At 40.8% G+C, this 18580-nt stretch overlaps 1 protein-coding gene across 2 annotated transcripts; it reads right to left on the bottom strand.

The window, feature by feature from the left end:
* Positions 1–4432: 4432 nt before the first annotated feature.
* On the bottom strand, positions 4433–11777 carry LOC309695382 (uncharacterized protein). 2 transcript variants are annotated; one of them, XM_082515992.1, is made up of 6 exons: positions 11560–11743; positions 5981–8286; positions 5692–5897; positions 5456–5581; positions 5263–5367; positions 4433–5147 (listed from the first exon to the last, which is right to left on the bottom strand). In XM_082515992.1, the coding sequence occupies exons 2-6, from the start codon at positions 6099–6101 to the stop codon at positions 4710–4712; spliced, it is 996 nt and encodes a 331-aa protein (XP_082372118.1). In that variant the 5' UTR covers positions 6102–8286; positions 11560–11743; the 3' UTR covers positions 4433–4709. The 2 variants fall into 2 exon arrangements, 1 of the variants encoding a protein (XP_082372118.1); XR_014273141.1 differs by lacking the exon at positions 5981–8286 and having other exon boundaries at positions 5263–5897; positions 11560–11777.
* Between the last annotated feature and the right edge of the window lie 6803 nt (positions 11778–18580).

Raw genomic sequence — 18580 nt, 5'->3', positions numbered from 1 at the left:
ACACCTTATCTAATTATAAACTGATACGCACCTACTGGCATGCCCCTTTAAATTTCTTCATAAATGTTATTTAATGTTATTATTACGGCAGCACGGTGGTTAGCACTGTTGCTGCACAGCAAGAAGGTCCTGAGTTCAATTCCACCATCACGCCAGGGTCTTTCTGTGTGGAGTTTGCAGGTTCTCCCCGTGTTTGCGTGGGTTCTCTCCAAAGACATGCAGCTTGTGGTGATAGGTTAATTGGTTAATCCGAATTGCCCATAGGTGTGAATGTGAGTGCGAATGGTTGTCTGTCCCTGTGTGTTGGCCCTGTGACAGACTGGCAACCTGTCCAGGATGTACCCCGCCTCTTTATCTTTAAAATAATAGCGCCACAAACAAAATTTTTTGCAGCACAAACCAGCACAAACATAGCACAAACCTGTGACATCAACTTTTGTTTGATTTGGGTGATGTGGGGGGCTGGTTGACCTTTTGACGTTTGCATTTTCATTAATATCTTTAAAACAGAGGCAGCACAAACGACAATTTTAGCAGCACAAACCAGCACAAACGTAGCACAAACTTTTGACGCCAGTTTTTTTTTGATTCCATTAATGTGGGGGGCTGGTTGACCTCTGATGACCGCTAGAAATTTTTCTTGAATATCTTTAAAATGAAAACGGCAAAAAATAAACTTTTGCAGCATGCACAAACGTAGCACAAACGTTTGATACCACTTTTGTTGGATTTGAAGAAGGTGGGGGGGCCAACTTCACTCACATGCCGATCATGCAATAACCCAGCCCTCTGTGGTAGATCTCACTGACAATGAACATAATCGGGCCGCTGATGATCTGTTGGTGGAAAACATAAATTAAGAACCATCAAACCACTTTGTAAATAATGATGGAGCTTCCATAAGTGGATATTTGGAACTGAATGACACATTACCATGGGATGGTCTGCCAAATGTAGGTGAAAGTGAAGATTCTGTTGCAGTTGTTATTATTAGTGGGGATAACAGGGTGGATATTAGTGTGGTTGAACTAAACCCTGAAACACTGTTTACAGAAAAAGAGTCTGATCCACCTCATCACACATTGTCTCTCTCACCGGGGCTGACAGGAGAGGCCAATATTCCTGACCAAGCACCCCCTGAACCACGATCTTGTCCCGTAATACTGACTGTTAGAAGAGGTCATTGTCTTACTGATTTGATCAGTGCCATTCATCCGGCATGACTTTCAGTGTGAAGAATGGCAGGCTATAGCTAGAATGTTTGTTGTAGGGTGGAAACAAGCTGGTTACTTCCCAGTGAAGCTTGCAATACCCTTTCTGGAGGAGATACAGCTCGACAACCAGTAGTTTAAAAGATTCCTTTCTTTTGTATGTCTCACAAGAAGAGCGATCTTTTTGTAAAAGACCACCATCTGATTTTAGAAAAGTAAAAGTAAAAAGGTAAAAGATTAGTAATCAGTGAAAACACTAAAAACAAGCACAAGAACATACATTACATACTTTTCTCTTGCGCAACTGGTATGTCACTTTTTGTAGATGCTCCACCCCCTTTTTCAAATCCTGTTTAGTTTCTCTTATTGTGGCTCCGGCACTACAGGCAACCTCACCCTGACCTGGGCTCACCATCTGTTTATGGTACAAATTAAATATGTTTTGTTCATGATGGAGTAAATGATTATATATGAAAGAAGTGCAACCAATCAAAACTCTTACCAAGGGAATCAGGGCACACATACCTTGTTACTGCTACACTGGAAGAGCGTTCTGTCTAAAAGCTCCTCTGTTCCTGATGACTGCTGCTCTTCCTTGTCAGATCCTTCACTGTCCTCGTCCTGCACAGATCCTCTGTCCTCTCTCCTTTTCCTTTTATTTGCTGCATATGTTGCAATTGCATTGGTGGTCAGTGCTCGGCTCTGGAGTGTGTCCTCTGCAGGGTCCTCAGCTGTGCAAAGCAATATTACTAAATATGAATAAATGTAAGTGTATAGATAAATATATGACTTCACTTTAGCTTATTTAAATAACCTTGATAAAATCTTTTGGCTGTGATGGCATCATGGCACATAAATGTTGCCACTCTGTCGTAAGATTTACGTCCCAACTGTCGCTTGGCCTGAAAGAATAATGTTTTAAAAAGAAACCACATGAATAAAACCCATGACACTTTAACCTACTTCATTGTGTGTCAAAAAATAAAAATGAAAAGTTTTCTCACATACAGCGGGGAAAATAAGTATTTGACACATCAGCATTTTTATCAGTAAGGGGATTTCCAAGTGGACTATTGACACAACATCTGTTCTCCTGAAGGCTTTGGATGACTTCAATTCAGTGGATACAGATGAATTGCTGGAAGTACTTGATGCACATGAGTGCAAGCAGGTCCCTACCAAGGACACACTGCTCCCTGTTTTGGCACAGATAGGACAAAAAGTACTTATTGAGGCCCCAATGTTTGTAATCAAGTGCTGGCGTCCCATTGTGGGTTCTGTAGCTGGTTTACTCCCACCAGAAGGACTGCATCATTTCATTGAAGAAAAAAAACCAACTGTAAAAACAGTGAAGGAGCTTCTAGACTTTCCAGAGGAGATGACAGCTGCCCAGTCAACAGTTTCTCGTTACCTGAAAAGGTACATTGGAGAAATTGATTTCAATTATCTTCAGCTTTTCCTGCAGTTCTGTACAGGATCCAATCTGTTGGATAAAGCCATACTAATTGAGTTAATAGAAACTACAGATTTCCTCCACAGACCACAATCCCACACATGTGGATGTGTACTAAAGCTGCCACTTGGTTATCACAGCTATCCAGACTTTTGCAGTGAATTTTACAGCATTCTCGCAAGCTCTATGTGGGTGATGGATGTGGTGTAGGTCAGTGTTTTCCAACCTTGGTCCTCAAGGCACTCTGCCCTACACGTTTTAGGTTTTCCACCCTAACAGTTCATAAAAACACGGGTGTAGTTAACAGTAACATGAAGGAATGAATGTGAATATTCAATAGACTGGGTGGTTAAGTTCTCTTAACAGTGCAGCCTTTTTTTTCCCCATCTGGTCAGTAAGTGCTTCCTTAGTCTCCCCCCCCCCCCCAATTAAAATAGTAAGCTAAAGGGAATGTTCAGGTTTTTTGAAGTGGAGTTACCTGTAGTAGACAGCACTTAGCACTCTGACTTTGCAGAAGCAGCAGTGAGTGTTGGGGACAATATAAGGCAACAAATTGCTTGGGGAATGAGACCACAAAATAACACCAGTTGAAAATACATATACATATTTAAATAATATTTTCAGTGCTTCACCTGGTGGGAATCCTAAACATAGAAGTGCATCTGTTCCTGCTGCACACATTGTTACTGTGTTTCTGGTTAGTGCCAAAATAAATTACTAATTTTAACATTCTAATTCTAAAGCAATCTAGGATTGCTTTAATCTATTCCACAATAACAAAACTATATGCATCCCTGTCTGCAATTATTCGGGCTTGCAGTATAAAGAAAAAAAAGTCTACTGTTATAAAAACTGGTTAAAATATAAATAGTTGATAAAAGGTTTAAAAATCATATGCTTTGGTACAAATGTATTTCATTTACAGTTAAGAGTCCAATAATTAAAAGGGTTTCATGATTTAGAGTTATTTTCTGTGCACAATAAATATGTTGGGGTGTAACCTAAGCTTATTTACCCATCTAATGTCAGTTATCTCAATATTGTATTGTCATTGGTTGTTGTGCTGACGAGCCAGTCAATGTCATTCTTTTCTGCTATGGGGGCGGGACGAGTGGTAAGTTTGTGTGAATCTGTGGGAGCGGACACAGAAGCTAAGTCCGAAGAGAGAGATGTCGTAAGGCAAACGTGGTGTGGATTTTGCATCTAAGTGTATCATTGAGGTCGACTACCCGTGGTCCTGATATTACTTATTTGTGATCTGCAAGAGGTAAATGAGACTGTGTGCCTTGACATTTGTACTGTAACTATTCGTTATAGTGGTAAAATGGCGTGATATGTGATGCTAACTAGCGGCTTGCTAATTAGCGCAGCTTACCGCATTATGTGGTGTGATGCCATGCTGTATGTTTAGCTCTGTGATTTTCAGTCAAAGCATGCTAATGCTAAATCGTTATGTGATAGCATTTGGTATTGTAGCTCAAGTGTTTTAATATGTTTAGAAGCCGATGGACGCTCTGAAAGGAGAGGGAGAGAGAGGTTTCTGCCCGGATGGACCCTGCTGTTTTCTTACCCCTGACTGTCTACACTACTGGTGAACTAACTGCCCGTTTCTGATTGCCCCACTAACAAACTCATTGTAGTGTTGATGCATGTGTGTTCTAAGGTGCAACTAGAAAAATTTGCATTTCCTGCGAAAATGCTGTGTGGATGCCTTTACGCTGAGGATGTCTGCTGAAAAAAGCTGAAAAAGTTGAGAAAAAAAACAAAAAAAATATTGCCCGAGTGGGATTCGAACCTGGCCCTTCTGGTACTCAAGGGAGGTTCTCATCTCACTGCGCCACAGTCATTCTCTCAAAGAAGAGGTGGAGAGACTGACAATTGTGCTGAAATGAGCAGAAGAGGCTTAGAATTGTGCTGATAAGAGGTGGAAAGGCTGAAAATGTTTCAGAAGAGGTGAATAAGCAGAATTTGGGCAGAAAAGAGGTGAAAACTCTGAATATTTTGCTGAAAAGAGTTCAATCAGTAAAATTTCTTCTGAAAAGAGTTCAATCAGCAGAATTTTGCTGAAAAATGTTTTTTTCTGAAAACAGCAGAAAAAACTGAAAATTTTGCTGAAAAGAGTTGAATGAGCAGAATTCTGCTGAAAAGAGTTCAATGAGCAGAATTCTGCTTTGAATCATCTTTAGATTCATCTTGTGTGGGTCTGCTATCATGTGTCCCATCCTCTTCAGATGCTGCCACCATCTGTTTTCAGAGAAGACAACAATATGTTTGGTCATTTTTGATGGATTGATTGTGGAAGCACTGAAACTGAGGATGAATTTCACATCTCTTTGTGGCACAGGACACCCAGTTTTGTTTTTCATGGCTACCTTAGGAATCCTTTTACGTTCTTGTTCTTCCTCCTCTTCTGAATAGCCTTCAGATTCATCCTGTGTGGGTTTCCAGTCATCTGTCCCATCATCTTCAGATGAGCTCACAGACTGTTATTAGAACAGAAAAATATATATTTTACTCATTTTTCATGGATGTGTGGAAACAAAACACTTACATCTTTAACTGCAGGAGAAGAAACTCTGCTGGATTTTTCCTGCCCACCTTAGGAACCCATTCCCTCGCTTCATCCTCCTCCTCCTCTTCTGGATTGTCTTCTTGTGTGAGTTTCCCCACATCTGTCCTATCATTTTTGTAAAAGACCACCATCTGATTTTAGAAAAGTAAAAGTAAAAAGGTAAAAGATTAGTAATCAGTGAAAACACTAAAAACAAGCACAAGAACATACATTACATACTTTTCTCTTGCGCAACTGGTATGTCACTTTTTGTAGATGCTCCACCCCCTTTTTCAAATCCTGTTTAGTTTCTCTTATTGTGGCTCCGGCACTACAGGCAACCTCACCCTGACCTGGGCTCACCATCTGTTTATGGTACAAATTAAATATGTTTTGTTCATGATGGAGTAAATGATTATATATGAAAGAAGTGCAACCAATCAAAACTCTTACCAAGGGAATCAGGGCACACATACCTTGTTACTGCTACACTGGAAGAGCGTTCTGTCTAAAAGCTCCTCTGTTCCTGATGACTGCTGCTCTTCCTTGTCAGATCCTTCACTGTCCTCGTCCTGCACAGATCCTCTGTCCTCTCTCCTTTTCCTTTTATTTGCTGCATATGTTGCAATTGCATTGGTGGTCAGTGCTCGGCTCTGGAGTGTGTCCTCTGCAGGGTCCTCAGCTGTGCAAAGCAATATTACTAAATATGAATAAATGTAAGTGTATAGATAAATATATGACTTCACTTTAGCTTATTTAAATAACCTTGATAAAATCTTTTGGCTGTGATGGCATCATGGCACATAAATGTTGCCACTCTGTCGTAAGATTTACGTCCCAACTGTCGCTTGGCCTGAAAGAATAATGTTTTAAAAAGAAACCACATGAATAAAACCCATGACACTTTAACCTACTTCATTGTGTGTCAAAAAATAAAAATGAAAAGTTTTCTCACATACAGCGGGGAAAATAAGTATTTGACACATCAGCATTTTTATCAGTAAGGGGATTTCCAAGTGGACTATTGACACAACATTTCCACCAGATGTTGCCATCAAGCCAAATATTGAAGTCATACAATCAAATCAGAACATATAAGTATACAAGTTAAACCATAATAAATAAAGTGAAATGACACAGGGAATAAGTATTGAACACACTTTATTCAATACTTTGTAGAAAAGCCTTTGTTGGTGATTACAGCTTCTAGACGCCTCTTGTATGGATAGACCAGTCGTCTGCATTGCTCAGGAGTGATTCTGGCCCATTCTTCCACACAAACGGTCTTTAAATCTTGAAGGTTCCTTGGGCCTCTTTTATGAACTTTAATCTTCAGTTCTCTCCATAGATTTTCTATGGGATTTAGGTCAGGTGATTGACTGGGCCATTCAAGCAACTTGATTTTCTTTCTTTGAAACCACTTCATTGTTTCCTTGGCCTTGTGTTTGGGATCATTGTCTTGCTGAAATGTCCACCCTCTTTTCATTTTTAGCTTCCTGGTAGATGGCAGCAGATTTTTATCCAGAATGTCCCGGTACATCTCTCCATTCATCCTGCCTTCAATAATATGAAGTCTGCCAGTACCCCTTGCTGAAAAGCAGCCCCAAACCATGATGCTTCCACCCCCAAACTTGACTGTTGGTATGGTGTTCTTGGGGTGGTGAGCAGTGCCATTTCTTCTCCAAACATGGTGTGTAGAATGACTGCCAAAAAGTTCAATTTTGCTTTCATCTGACCATACTATAGTCGTCCAATAATCCACAGGCTTCTCCAAATGCTGTTGCGCAAATTTTAACCGAGCCTTGACATGCTTTTTGTTCAGCAATGGAGTCTTGCGTGGTGAGCGTGCATGGATGCCATGGCGGTTCAGTGCATTGCTTATAGTTTTCTTTGAAACAACAGTACCTGCTGATGCAAGGTCTTCCTGAAGTTCTGTCCGAGTGGTTCTTGGCTCTTGGAGAACCCTCCTGATTATTCTTTGGACTCCTCGGACAGGGATCTTGCGTGGAGCACCTGATCGTGGCAGGTTTATGGTGAACTGATGCACTTTCCATTTCCGGATAATGGCCCCCACAGTGCTCACAGGAACATTCAGCATTCTGGAAATGCACCTATAACCATTCCCATCAAAATGCTTTTCAACGATAAGATTACGAAGATCTTGAGAGAGTTCTTTGCTTTTACCCATCATGAAGTCTTTCCTGTGTGCCTTCTGGGTAATGAGGAGCCTTTATAGGCCATCAATTAGGACTAAAGCAGCTGATATCAATTAGTACTGATAGGGGACAGGATTTCTCTATCAATACTGACAGATTTCAGGTGATCTCCTGGCTTTCTATGTCATTTTGCCCCTTGTTATCTCCATGTATTCAATACTTATTCCCTGTGTCATTTCACTTTATTTATTGTGGTTTAACTTGTATACTTATATGTTCTGATTTGTTTGTATGACGTCAATATTTGGCTTGATGGCAACATCTGGTGGAAATGTTGTGTCAATGGTCCACTTGGAAATCCCCTTACTGATAAAAATGCTGATGTGTCAAATACTTATTTTCCCCGCTGTAAGTGCTACAGGAGGAACGTAGCATGTTGAAGGTGGGGGCAATCCCCAGATTCATCATCTCCCAGGCTGCCTTGAAAAATACCGGTAGTCTATGAAGAACACCTCCACTAGAACTGTGGAAAAAAGTCGGTGCCTCCGAACCGCCTTCAACATACTCTCTGATATGATTGTAACGCTGCAACCAGGTATACTCATTCTTGTACAGGGGGACAGCTGCTTGCCCATGATATCTTTGAGTTTTGTGCTGTTTAACCTAATACATGAAAAGACATGTTTATTCAGCTGAATAAAAAAATGTCTATGTATACTTAGATTTATATCGTTTTAGTACATACACGGATGATGCGGGCACCCTGCTTAGCTTTTTCTGCCATTTCAACCTCCTCAGTAGTCATGTTGATGATCACTCCCTTTCGGTGACCAGTTATGGCAATAATATATCCGCCCAACAGTCCAAAAAACAATTTCAATATTGTTCTGCTCTGGGGTTGCTTCTCGAGGTCATCTGTAAAAACACAAAGAGAACACTACATGTATTAATATGCTATGCTAACACATACACTGCATTTACATGTCCAGTCCCTTGTGCAGATTATAGAGGGATTTTACAAGCACCATGTCTCAAGGACCATGCAAGCACCACAAAGTATCAAACAAATTTTCCAGACCAACCATACAAAAAACCCAGTTTCCAATTACAAAACCCTGTAATGTGTCTTAAGATAGAAGATAGAAAGAGATAAAAGTCTCACGCCCCGTGCCGCCTCTACATATAGATAACAAATGCAAATGTGTTTGAGTAGTAGAAATGGCTGTTATAATGGCTGAGTGTGTGTGTGTGTGTGTGTGTGCGCGTCTGTGCGTCCAAAATATAACTCTAAATATTGAATGTAAATCTGTTCCAGATACCATAACTTGTAACTTGTTTTACTGAGGGTTAGTTATGCTCAGTTTCTGGCATGTTGAAAATAAATGAAACAAAGGAAAGAAAATGTGTAAGTTAACCAGTGTAATGAATCTGAGAATACAGGGAGTGCAGAATTATTAGGCAAGTTGTATTTTTGAGGAATAATTTTATTATTGAACAACAAACATGTTCTCAATGAACCCAAAAAATTCATTAATATCAAAGCTGAATGTTTTTGGAAGTAGTTTTTAGTTTGTTTTTAGTTTTAGCTATTTTAGGGGGATATCTGTGTGTGCAGGTGACTATTACTGTGCATAATTATTAGGCAACTTAACAAAAAACAAATATATACCCATTTCAATTATTTATTTTTACCAGTGACACCAATATAACATCTCCACATTCACAAATATACATTTCTGACATTCAAAAACAAAACAAAAACAAATCAGCGACCAACATAGCCACCTTTCTTTGCAAGGACACTCAAAAACCTGCCATCCATGGATTCTGTCAGTGTTTTGATCTGTTCACCATCAACATTGCGTGCAGCAGCAACCACAGCCTCCCAGACACTGTTCAGAGAGGTGTACTGTTTTCCCTCCTTGTAAATCTCACATTTGATGATGGACCACAGGTTCTCAATGGGGTTCAGATCAGGTGAACAAGGTGGCCATGTCATTAGTTTTTCTTCTTTTATACCCTTTCTTGCCAGCCACGCTGTGGAGTACTTGGACGCGTGTGATGGAGCATTGTCCTGCATGAAAATCATGTTTTTCTTGAAGGATGCAGACTTCTTCCTGTACCACTGCTTGAAGAAGGTGTCTTCCAGAAACTGGCAGTAGGACTGGGAGTTGAGCTTGACTCCATCCTCAACCCGAAAAGGCCCCACAAGCTCATCTTTGATGATACCAGCCCAAACCAGTACTCCACCTCCACCTTGCTGGCGTCTGAGTCGGACTGGAGCTCTCTGCCCTTTACCAATCTAGCCACGGGCCCATCCATCTGGCCCATCAAGACTCACTTTCATTTCATCAGTCCATAAAACCTTAGAAAAACCAGTCTTGAGATATTTCTTGGCCCAGCCTTGACGTTTCAGCTTGTGTGTCTTGTTCAGTGGTGGTCGTCTTTCAGCCTTTCTTACCTTGGCCATGTCTCTGAGTACTGCACACCTTGCGCTTTTGGGCACTCCAGTGATGTTGCAGCTCTGAAATATGGCCAAACTGGTGGCAAGTGGCATCTTGGCAGCTGCACGCTTGACTTTTCTCAGTTCATGGGCAGTTATTTTGTGCCTTGGTTTTTCCACACGCTTCTTGCAACCCTGTTGACTATTTTGAATGAAACGCTTGATTGTTCGATGATCACGCTTCAGAAGCTTTGCAATTTTGAGACTGCTGCATCCCTCTGCAAGATATCTCACTATTCTTGACTTTTCTGAGCCTGTCAAGTCCTTCTTTTGATCCATTTTGCCAAAGGAAAGGACGTTGCCTAATAATTATGTACACCTGATATAGGGTGTTGATGTCATTAGACCACACCCCTTCTCATTACAGAGATGCACATCACCTAATATGCTTAATTGGTAGTAGGCTTTCGAGCCTATACAGCTTGGAGTAAGACAACATGCATGAAGAGGATGATGTAGACAAAATACTCATTTGCCTAATGATTCTGCACTCCCTGTAGAATAACAGTGATTCTAATAACAGGCCTCACAGAGTGTCTGACCTTGGTGTGTGTGTTTCTGTGTGTTGTGTATAATGTGACACAGTGGAGCTAATAATCTCAAAGAATATCTGACAAACAAAATGTATGTTTTCATTAAATCATAAAATAACTAGAGAAATAAATGGTAATTAACTGAGTTTTAAAGCATTCGAATTGGAAAGGGATTAAGTTACAATGGATGTTCTTGTGAAAATGTCCTAAAGACAAATCTAACTGAAGTAGAATCACATAAACTGAATGAAACATGAAGTGATTGAATATGAATTCTCTATGTTAAGAATAACAATGAAAATGTAATGAAGCATTCACAATTTTAAAAGCTACACATTGATAGATAAGGTGTGGGAAGATATGACGTCCAGTAGGAGAAGGGGGGGGGGGGGTGAACAGGTGAGGTGAAGAAGAGATTTTGTGTTTTTCTTTTTTGTCTTCTGCAAGATGAGCAGCCCAAAAGATTGGATCGAAGAGGTTCACAGTTGAAAACCTGTCCAACCTGTGAATTCATTCCTTTTTGTCTGCTCATTGTTGCTGTGTTAGGCGGTTAATTTAGAAGGATTTTGATTTACATCCTTCCTCCAACCTCTCCTCACCAAAGAAAAGAACACACTTAGCATTAGCTTAGAGCATCTTAGTTAGATAAGTAGAGTTTAAGTAATCTGATTATTGTTTTGTGATTATTTTATTTTCCTTATTCTTATTTAATTAAATTTCCTGCAATTAAAGTTTAAATTGTGGACACCTTTTATGAAACAATAAAAGTAAAAGTCTTATTCTTTGTAAGTGCAAATACCTCTTACACTTTATTCTAGCCATAATAATGAAAATTATCTTTACAATCATCCCAGAAATAACAAGATCAAAATGTACAGGGCTCCATCTTAAGGCAGAGCTGCACATATTTCACTGCAATGGTGATGTGTTTTAGCTCTGGCTTCATGTGCATTACATTGACCAAGCTGCACATTATTCTTAAATTTAAACTGGACATTAGACAGAAAAGACATAAGCTCAGTTTCAGTGTGTGGGTCACTGTGATGTAAAGATCTGTAGGGGCTTTGTCTTAACCCAGATCTGAAGTCTGTATAATCCCTCTTAAGTAAAATGAACATTCAGTGTCATTGTGATCATTGCAGTGATCCATACCCAGTGCGGCAGCAATCTTCTGGGGAGCCTCATCAATGAACAAAGCATGTTTTTCTGCTTTGACAAGTCTTTCTAAAAAAAAATGTAAGCACAATACCTTAGACACTTTATTATTAACATCATGTCATTAAAGTAGGTAGAGGTATAGATGTGTATTATATACGTACTAGACTTAGATCTCCGCACATTCAGCTGGTGCACGACTACTTCACGGCCTACTTCCGATAACCATCTTGTGATTGCCTGGACATCATGTCTCTCTGACAACATTTGCACCATTGGGACGTGAGAGTTGTCCCTTCCTGTTAACACACCTTGATACAGGAAGATATTTCCAGACAAACCATTAGGCCTGAGAAGCTTTTTTACAACTGAGCCAGTCGCATCAAAGGCAACTATGGGGTGCTTTTCAATCTTGTACATCAGCATTTGAGTTTGACTCCAGTAGTGACAGAAGAACTTGTCTAATCCAATGTCCCAAATGCTTCCATTGTGAGGGGAACTGTATTTTAATGAGTGGAGAGACAGTATTGGGTTTTTATGAGCAACTTCTAGTTGATTTTGTTCATGTTTGGCTTTGCGCAGAGTTGTCAAATTTGGTAGATGGCTTGGCTCTGGATCACCAAAGTCCATCAGCTTTTCTGTCTCTGATGCTCTCCACACATGGGGCTGCAGTCTGCCTTCACAAAGTTCTTTTTTTACTTGTGCCCTCAGACTTCTGGACACGGCTCTCCTAGAAAAGCCAGTGTGCATGGATTCATCTGTGTTTGCCATTACACACTTCAGCACCATTGGGCAGTGATTTTCAGGTTCCTTTTCACATGTAATGTACAGCTGGCCACTACACTCTTTGCAAAAGCCTCTGATTTAATAAAACAAGATACAGTTCTGGGGTACACCTTGGCTCGTTTAAAAGTAATGGTGCATGTACTTGTAACCTCTTTCCAGATTCCCTGGTTTACAACATGAGTCCATGTACCTGGTTTCAAAATTGTGTATTCCCTTTTCTTGAAAGTATTCTTTTTGTATGTGACTTTATGTGGAATCATATGTATCCACTGTTCAAATGGGAGCTCCACATTGAAAGTCTTGCAGTCTTTGTTTTGAAAAGGAGAGCTGCTTTGTTCAAAATCATTATCATTGTCACTACTGTCTGTGTCAGTCAGTCTCTCTTCATCACTGTAATCCAGAGCAGCCCATACATTGTGTCTGTTTAATTTAACAAAAGTGTAAAGAGCTTTTGGTGTCATCTTTTCACCAAGTTGTTTGCATAGATTTTGCCATATGTCATCACTTGGAGTTGAAACTTTTCCATTTTTTATGACTGCTTCTTTAGAAGCACGAAGGACTTCAAATACTGCAATTTTGTCCACCACTGATTTCTTTGGCATCTGTCAAGCAAAAATTAAAAATGTGATATATTACTGCTATAATTTGATTATAACTTTAATTCTACATCTTTAAGTGGACATAAAATTACTTACTTTTATACACTGTTTTGACATAGTGAATTGAAGTGTTGATGATTGCTGTTGGTCATGGAATCTAGCTTAAAAATGCAAATAAGATAGCTAGCACATGTTTTCTTCAACTCTTGTTTTTTTTCTCTCAGAAGAAGAATGTGTATGATAGCACCCCCTGGTGATCACAAACCAAACACAGGTCGCTATGTTTGGTTTTTTTGGCAGAGTTGTACCAGTTTATCCTTAACAAGATCTAGTTCAAAATTCATTTGATCGGTATAAAAATGAATGTAGTCAATGTTCATAGCTCATCATCAAAATACTTGTAGATAAATCCGTGCACTGTTGAGATAAATCTGTGTCTGTGTCAATCCCACACATGTTTAATAGCCCACTCATTTAATAGCCTTTTGTGACCATGGCTACAGAAGTTTGACTCTTGCAAAAAATATAAATCGGCCCTTTCAGGTAACATTGACAGTTACCTAAGATTTACAGTTCTTCAGGCTGTTTGGAGCCTTTGAGTTCAGATTTGCTGAATCACTGAAGTGCACTCCTGTCCTGTGTATGTTAATTTTATACAACTTGCTCATGACAGCCCACATACAAATGACAGCACTTTTGTTAATATTACCATTTGACTTAAAAGCTACAGTTCACATATTATTAGGTTAATGTTTTAACAACCATTAGCATTTTAGCATAAACCCTGCTGGTAGCACACTAGATGGAGTAAGGTAATGTTAAGAAACATGGTAGTCAGTGATCCACAACCAGCTTATTGGCTCAAAACACCTTATCTAATTATAAACTGATACGCACCTACTGGCATGCCCCTTTAAATTTCTTCATAAATGTTATTTAATGTTATTATTACGGCAGCACGGTGGTTAGCACTGTTGCTGCACAGCAAGAAGGTCCTGAGTTCAATTCCACCATCACGCCAGGGTCTTTCTGTGTGGAGTTTGCAGGTTCTCCCCGTGTTTGCGTGGGTTCTCTCCAAAGACATGCAGCTTGTGGTGATAGGTTAATTGGTTAATCCGAATTGCCCATAGGTGTGAATGTGAGTGCGAATGGTTGTCTGTCCCTGTGTGTTGGCCCTGTGACAGACTGGCAACCTGTCCAGGATGTACCCCGCCTCTTTATCTTTAAAATAATAGCGCCACAAACAAAATTTTTTGCAGCACAAACCAGCACAAACATAGCACAAACCTGTGACATCAACTTTTGTTTGATTTGGGTGATGTGGGGGGCTGGTTGACCTTTTGACGTTTGCATTTTCATTAATATCTTTAAAACAGAGGCAGCACAAACGACAATTTTAGCAGCACAAACCAGCACAAACGTAGCACAAACTTTTGACGCCAGTTTTTTTTTTGATTCCATTAATGTGGGGGGCTGGTTGACCTCTGATGACCGCTAGAAATTTTTCTTGAATATCTTTAAAATGAAAACGGCAAAAAATAAACTTTTGCAGCATGCACAAACGTAGCACAAACGTTTGATACCACTTTTGTTGGATTTGAAGAAGGTGGGGGGGCCAACTTCACTCACATGCCGATCATGCAATAACCCAGCCCTCTGTGGTAGATCTCACTGACAATGAACATAATCGGGCCGCTGATGATCTGTTGGTGGAAAACATAAATTAAGAACCATCAAACCACTTTGTAAATAATGATGGAGCTTCCATAAGTGGATATTTGGAACTGAATGACACATTACCATGGGATGGTCTGCCAAATGTAGGTGAAAGTGAAGATTCTGTTGCAGTTGTTATTATTAGTGGGGATAACAGGGTGGATATTAGTGTGGTTGAACTAAACCCTGAAACACTGTTTACAGAAAAAGAGTCTGATCCACCTCATCACACATTGTCTCTCTCACCGGGGCTGACAGGAGAGGCCAATATTCCTGACCAAGCACCCCCTGAACCACGATCTTGTCCCGTAATACTGACTGTTAGAAGAGGTCATTGTCTTACTGATTTGATCAGTGCCATTCATCCGGCATGACTTTCAGTGTGAAGAATGGCAGGCTATAGCTAGAATGTTTGTTGTAGGGTGGAAACAAGCTGGTTACTTCCCAGTGAAGCTTGCAATACCCTTTCTGGAGGAGATACAGCTCGACAACCAGTAGTTTAAAAGATTCCTTTCTTTTGTATGTCTCACAAGAAGAGCGATCTGTTCTCCTGAAGGCTTTGGATGACTTCAATTCAGTGGATACAGATGAATTGCTGGAAGTACTTGATGCACATGAGTGCAAGCAGGTCCCTACCAAGGACACACTGCTCCCGTTGTTGCTGGGAGTTGGAACCCTATTAGTTAGGTTGCTTAATATTTCTGCTAAGTACTCTTTAAAATACCAGAATAGGGAGGATGGTGTAGGTTTAAGTTTATTAGATTGATCAGTATTGCTGAACTATGAAATATTTTTTTTTGCATACAGGTATAACAGAATAGCTTTAGTGTAGTTGTTGTTTTAAACTTGAGTATGAACTTATACAAAATGCAGCAAGATATTTAAAAAAAACAGTTTTGTTGATTAAAAAACACTATATCGGATTCATATCGGTATCGGCAGATATCCAAATTTATGATATCGGTATCGGACATAAAAAAGTGGTATCGTGCCATCTCTAGTTGAGACCCTCCGCAAGGTTCTCCAGGCACTCCAAGAACATGGAGTAAAATTGAGGCCGGAGAAATGTGACCTCTTCAAACAAGAAGTCCGATATGTGGGTCGGCTTGTGTCTGCTGAAGGAGTCAAAATAGACCCGGCAGACCTGGAGGCTGTCAAAACCCTGACATCTAAGACACCTCAAACAGTTGGTGATGTGAGGAAGCTGGCAGGCTTTCTAAGCTACTACCGCTCGTATATCCAGGATTTTTCCCGAATAGCTAAACCAATCTATGAACTCCTTCAGACCAAGCCAGGCAAAACTCAGTGTCCGAAATCTGTGAGAAACAGCAAACACCCACAGCTGTCCTCTCGAGAGCACGTTGAGTGGACCCTGAAACACCAGAGAGCGTTAGAACAGTTGGCGACCCTCCTCACCAACCCCCCTGTTCTGACATATCCCGATTTTAGCCTGCCTTTCACATTGCATACAGATGCATCTGACCAGGGCTTAGGAGCTGTCCTGTATCAGCGTCAACATGGGAAATTGAGAGTAATTGGCTATGGATCTAGGACTCTGACACAAGCAGAACGCAACTACCACCTGCATAGTGGAAAATTAGAGTTCCTTGCGTTGAAATGGGCTGTATGTGAAAAATTCCGTGACTACCTGTACTATGCCCCACACTTCACAGTTTATACAGATAACAACCCCCTAACCTATGTAATGAGTACCGCAAAGTTAAACGCAGTGGGACATAGGTGGGTTGGAGAGCTCTCGGATTTCCGGTTCGACATCAGATACAGGCCAGGAAAGTCAAATGTAGACGCAGACACTCTTTCGCGTCTCCCCTTGGATATAGAGAAATATGAAACTGCTTGCACAGAGGGATTTCCAGATGAGGCAGTGCAGGCAGTCTGGGATGGAAGCCAGGTGGCCAGACAGAAAGATGTTGCTTGGGTAGCTGTTACAGGAAAAATGATTGTTTCTTTACCTTCTTTTAAATGTACAAAGCATTGTTTGGATGCCCTTCGTCTATGGTTAGATTAGTTTAGAATTATCCTTTTAGACTTTCTCAGCAAAGACATACTGTTTTGGGACATATTGTTTTAGATTGTTTTATCTCTCACAGCTTTCTCCCAGCTCTCTGCTGACGAGACTAGCGCCACATATGGAGTTGTTTATTTTATCTGTTTTGTATTTTCTTATCCTGTTCTCACTGTCTTTCCTATAAAAAGTGCCAAGCCTCTGTACACGGTGTGAGTTGTTCTGAACAGCTTACCCGTGTGCACGTTAAAGCATAAAAAGTGATCTTGTCTCATTGTGTCTTTATTTCTCCTGGGTCTTTTACAGAGTTTTCCCCCAACAGTAGCCATGCTCAATATCTCTTCTCTGGACCCCCATCAGCAGCCTCATATCAACTCGCTGAGCATCAGCCATGATGATCTGGTTAAAGCTCAAAGAGAGGATCCAGCCATTGGCCAAATCCTCAAGCTGAAACTAGATGGAGCAAAACTGACAGATGAAATACGCAAGATGGTAAGAGGAACTGCCCATAAACTCCTCCATGAGTGGGGTAAGTTACATCTTGAAAATGACCTCTTGTATAGATGTACCAGTGACAGAAGACAATTAGTGCTTCCTGCCAAGTACAGGACTTTAGCATTAAGACATTTACATGACACGATGGGTCATGTTGGGACAGACCGAGTGCTACATCTCGCAAGGGACAGATTCTATTGGCCCTTTATGGCTAAGGACATTGAAGCCTATGTGACCCAGAAGTGTCCCTGTATCATGTCCAAGAAACCAGTAACACACGTCAGGGCTCCCATGGGTAGTATAAGATCGGACTACCCTTTAGAACTGGTGTGTATTGACTTTTTGCATTTGGAAGCCAGCCGTGGAGGGTATGAGTATATTCTCGTGGTAATTGACCATTTCACTAGATTTGCTCAAGCATACCCCACAAGGAACAAGAGTGGGAAAACAGCTGCTGAACGGATTTTCCAGGATTTCATACCCAGATTTGGATACCCATCCAAACTACATCACGACCAGGGTCGTGAATTTGAGAATGAACTGTTCAGGACACTACAGAAATTATCTGGTGTCGGACATTCCAGAACATCACCTTACCATCCTCAAAGTAACCCTTCAGAACGTCTCAACAGGACAATACTCCAAATGTTGAGAACATTAACAGAAAAGGAAAAAGTACAGTGGAAAGACCACCTCCCACATCTTGTACATGCGTACAACTGTACTCGACATGAGTCCACCGGCTACTCACCATTCTATCTCCTCTATGGACGACACCCGCATCTACCAGTCGATCTGCTGTTTGGATTGAAGGGGGAAAATGAAACATACTCACCTACAGGATATGCCAAGAAATGGGCCGAACGAATGTCGGAAGCTTATCGGATTGCTAGTGAAAATAGCAAGAAGTCTAGTGCAAGAGGCAAAATAACATATGATAAAAAGGCAAAAGGAGTCATGCTTCAGCCAGGAGACAGAGTTCTGGTCAGAAACCTCAGTGAGCAGGGAGGACCTGGCAAGTTGAGATCATATTGGGAGAGGACTATTTATATAGTAAAAGAGCAGCTAGCAGATAGCCCAGTTTACGTAGTCCATCCTGAAGCTGGAGACCCAAAAAGAACCCGAACATTGCATCGCAATCTACTGTTACTTGTAAATGACTTACCTGTTCAAGTCACTCCCCCCCTGGCAAAGCCTGCAATTGGAAAGACAACACGCAACAGACGAAGGATGGAAAGATCGGCAGATGCACAAAGACAAACAGACATGTGGGATATCTCTGACAGCGGTTCTGAGAGTGATTGCTCGGGGTACTGGCTAAGAGCACCTGTTGAAAGGACTGTGAGAAAGAACCTGGACCATGAGCAACACCCTGCATCTCAGTCATACCAGACCA

This window comes from Aulonocara stuartgranti, assembly GCF_965226115.1.
Source record: "Aulonocara stuartgranti genome assembly, chromosome: 19".
In the NCBI taxonomy this organism is placed as follows: Eukaryota; Metazoa; Chordata; class Actinopteri; order Cichliformes; family Cichlidae; genus Aulonocara; species Aulonocara stuartgranti.
Note: the sequence above shows the minus strand (reverse complement) of the source record. Positions and strands in the feature narration are given on the sequence as shown.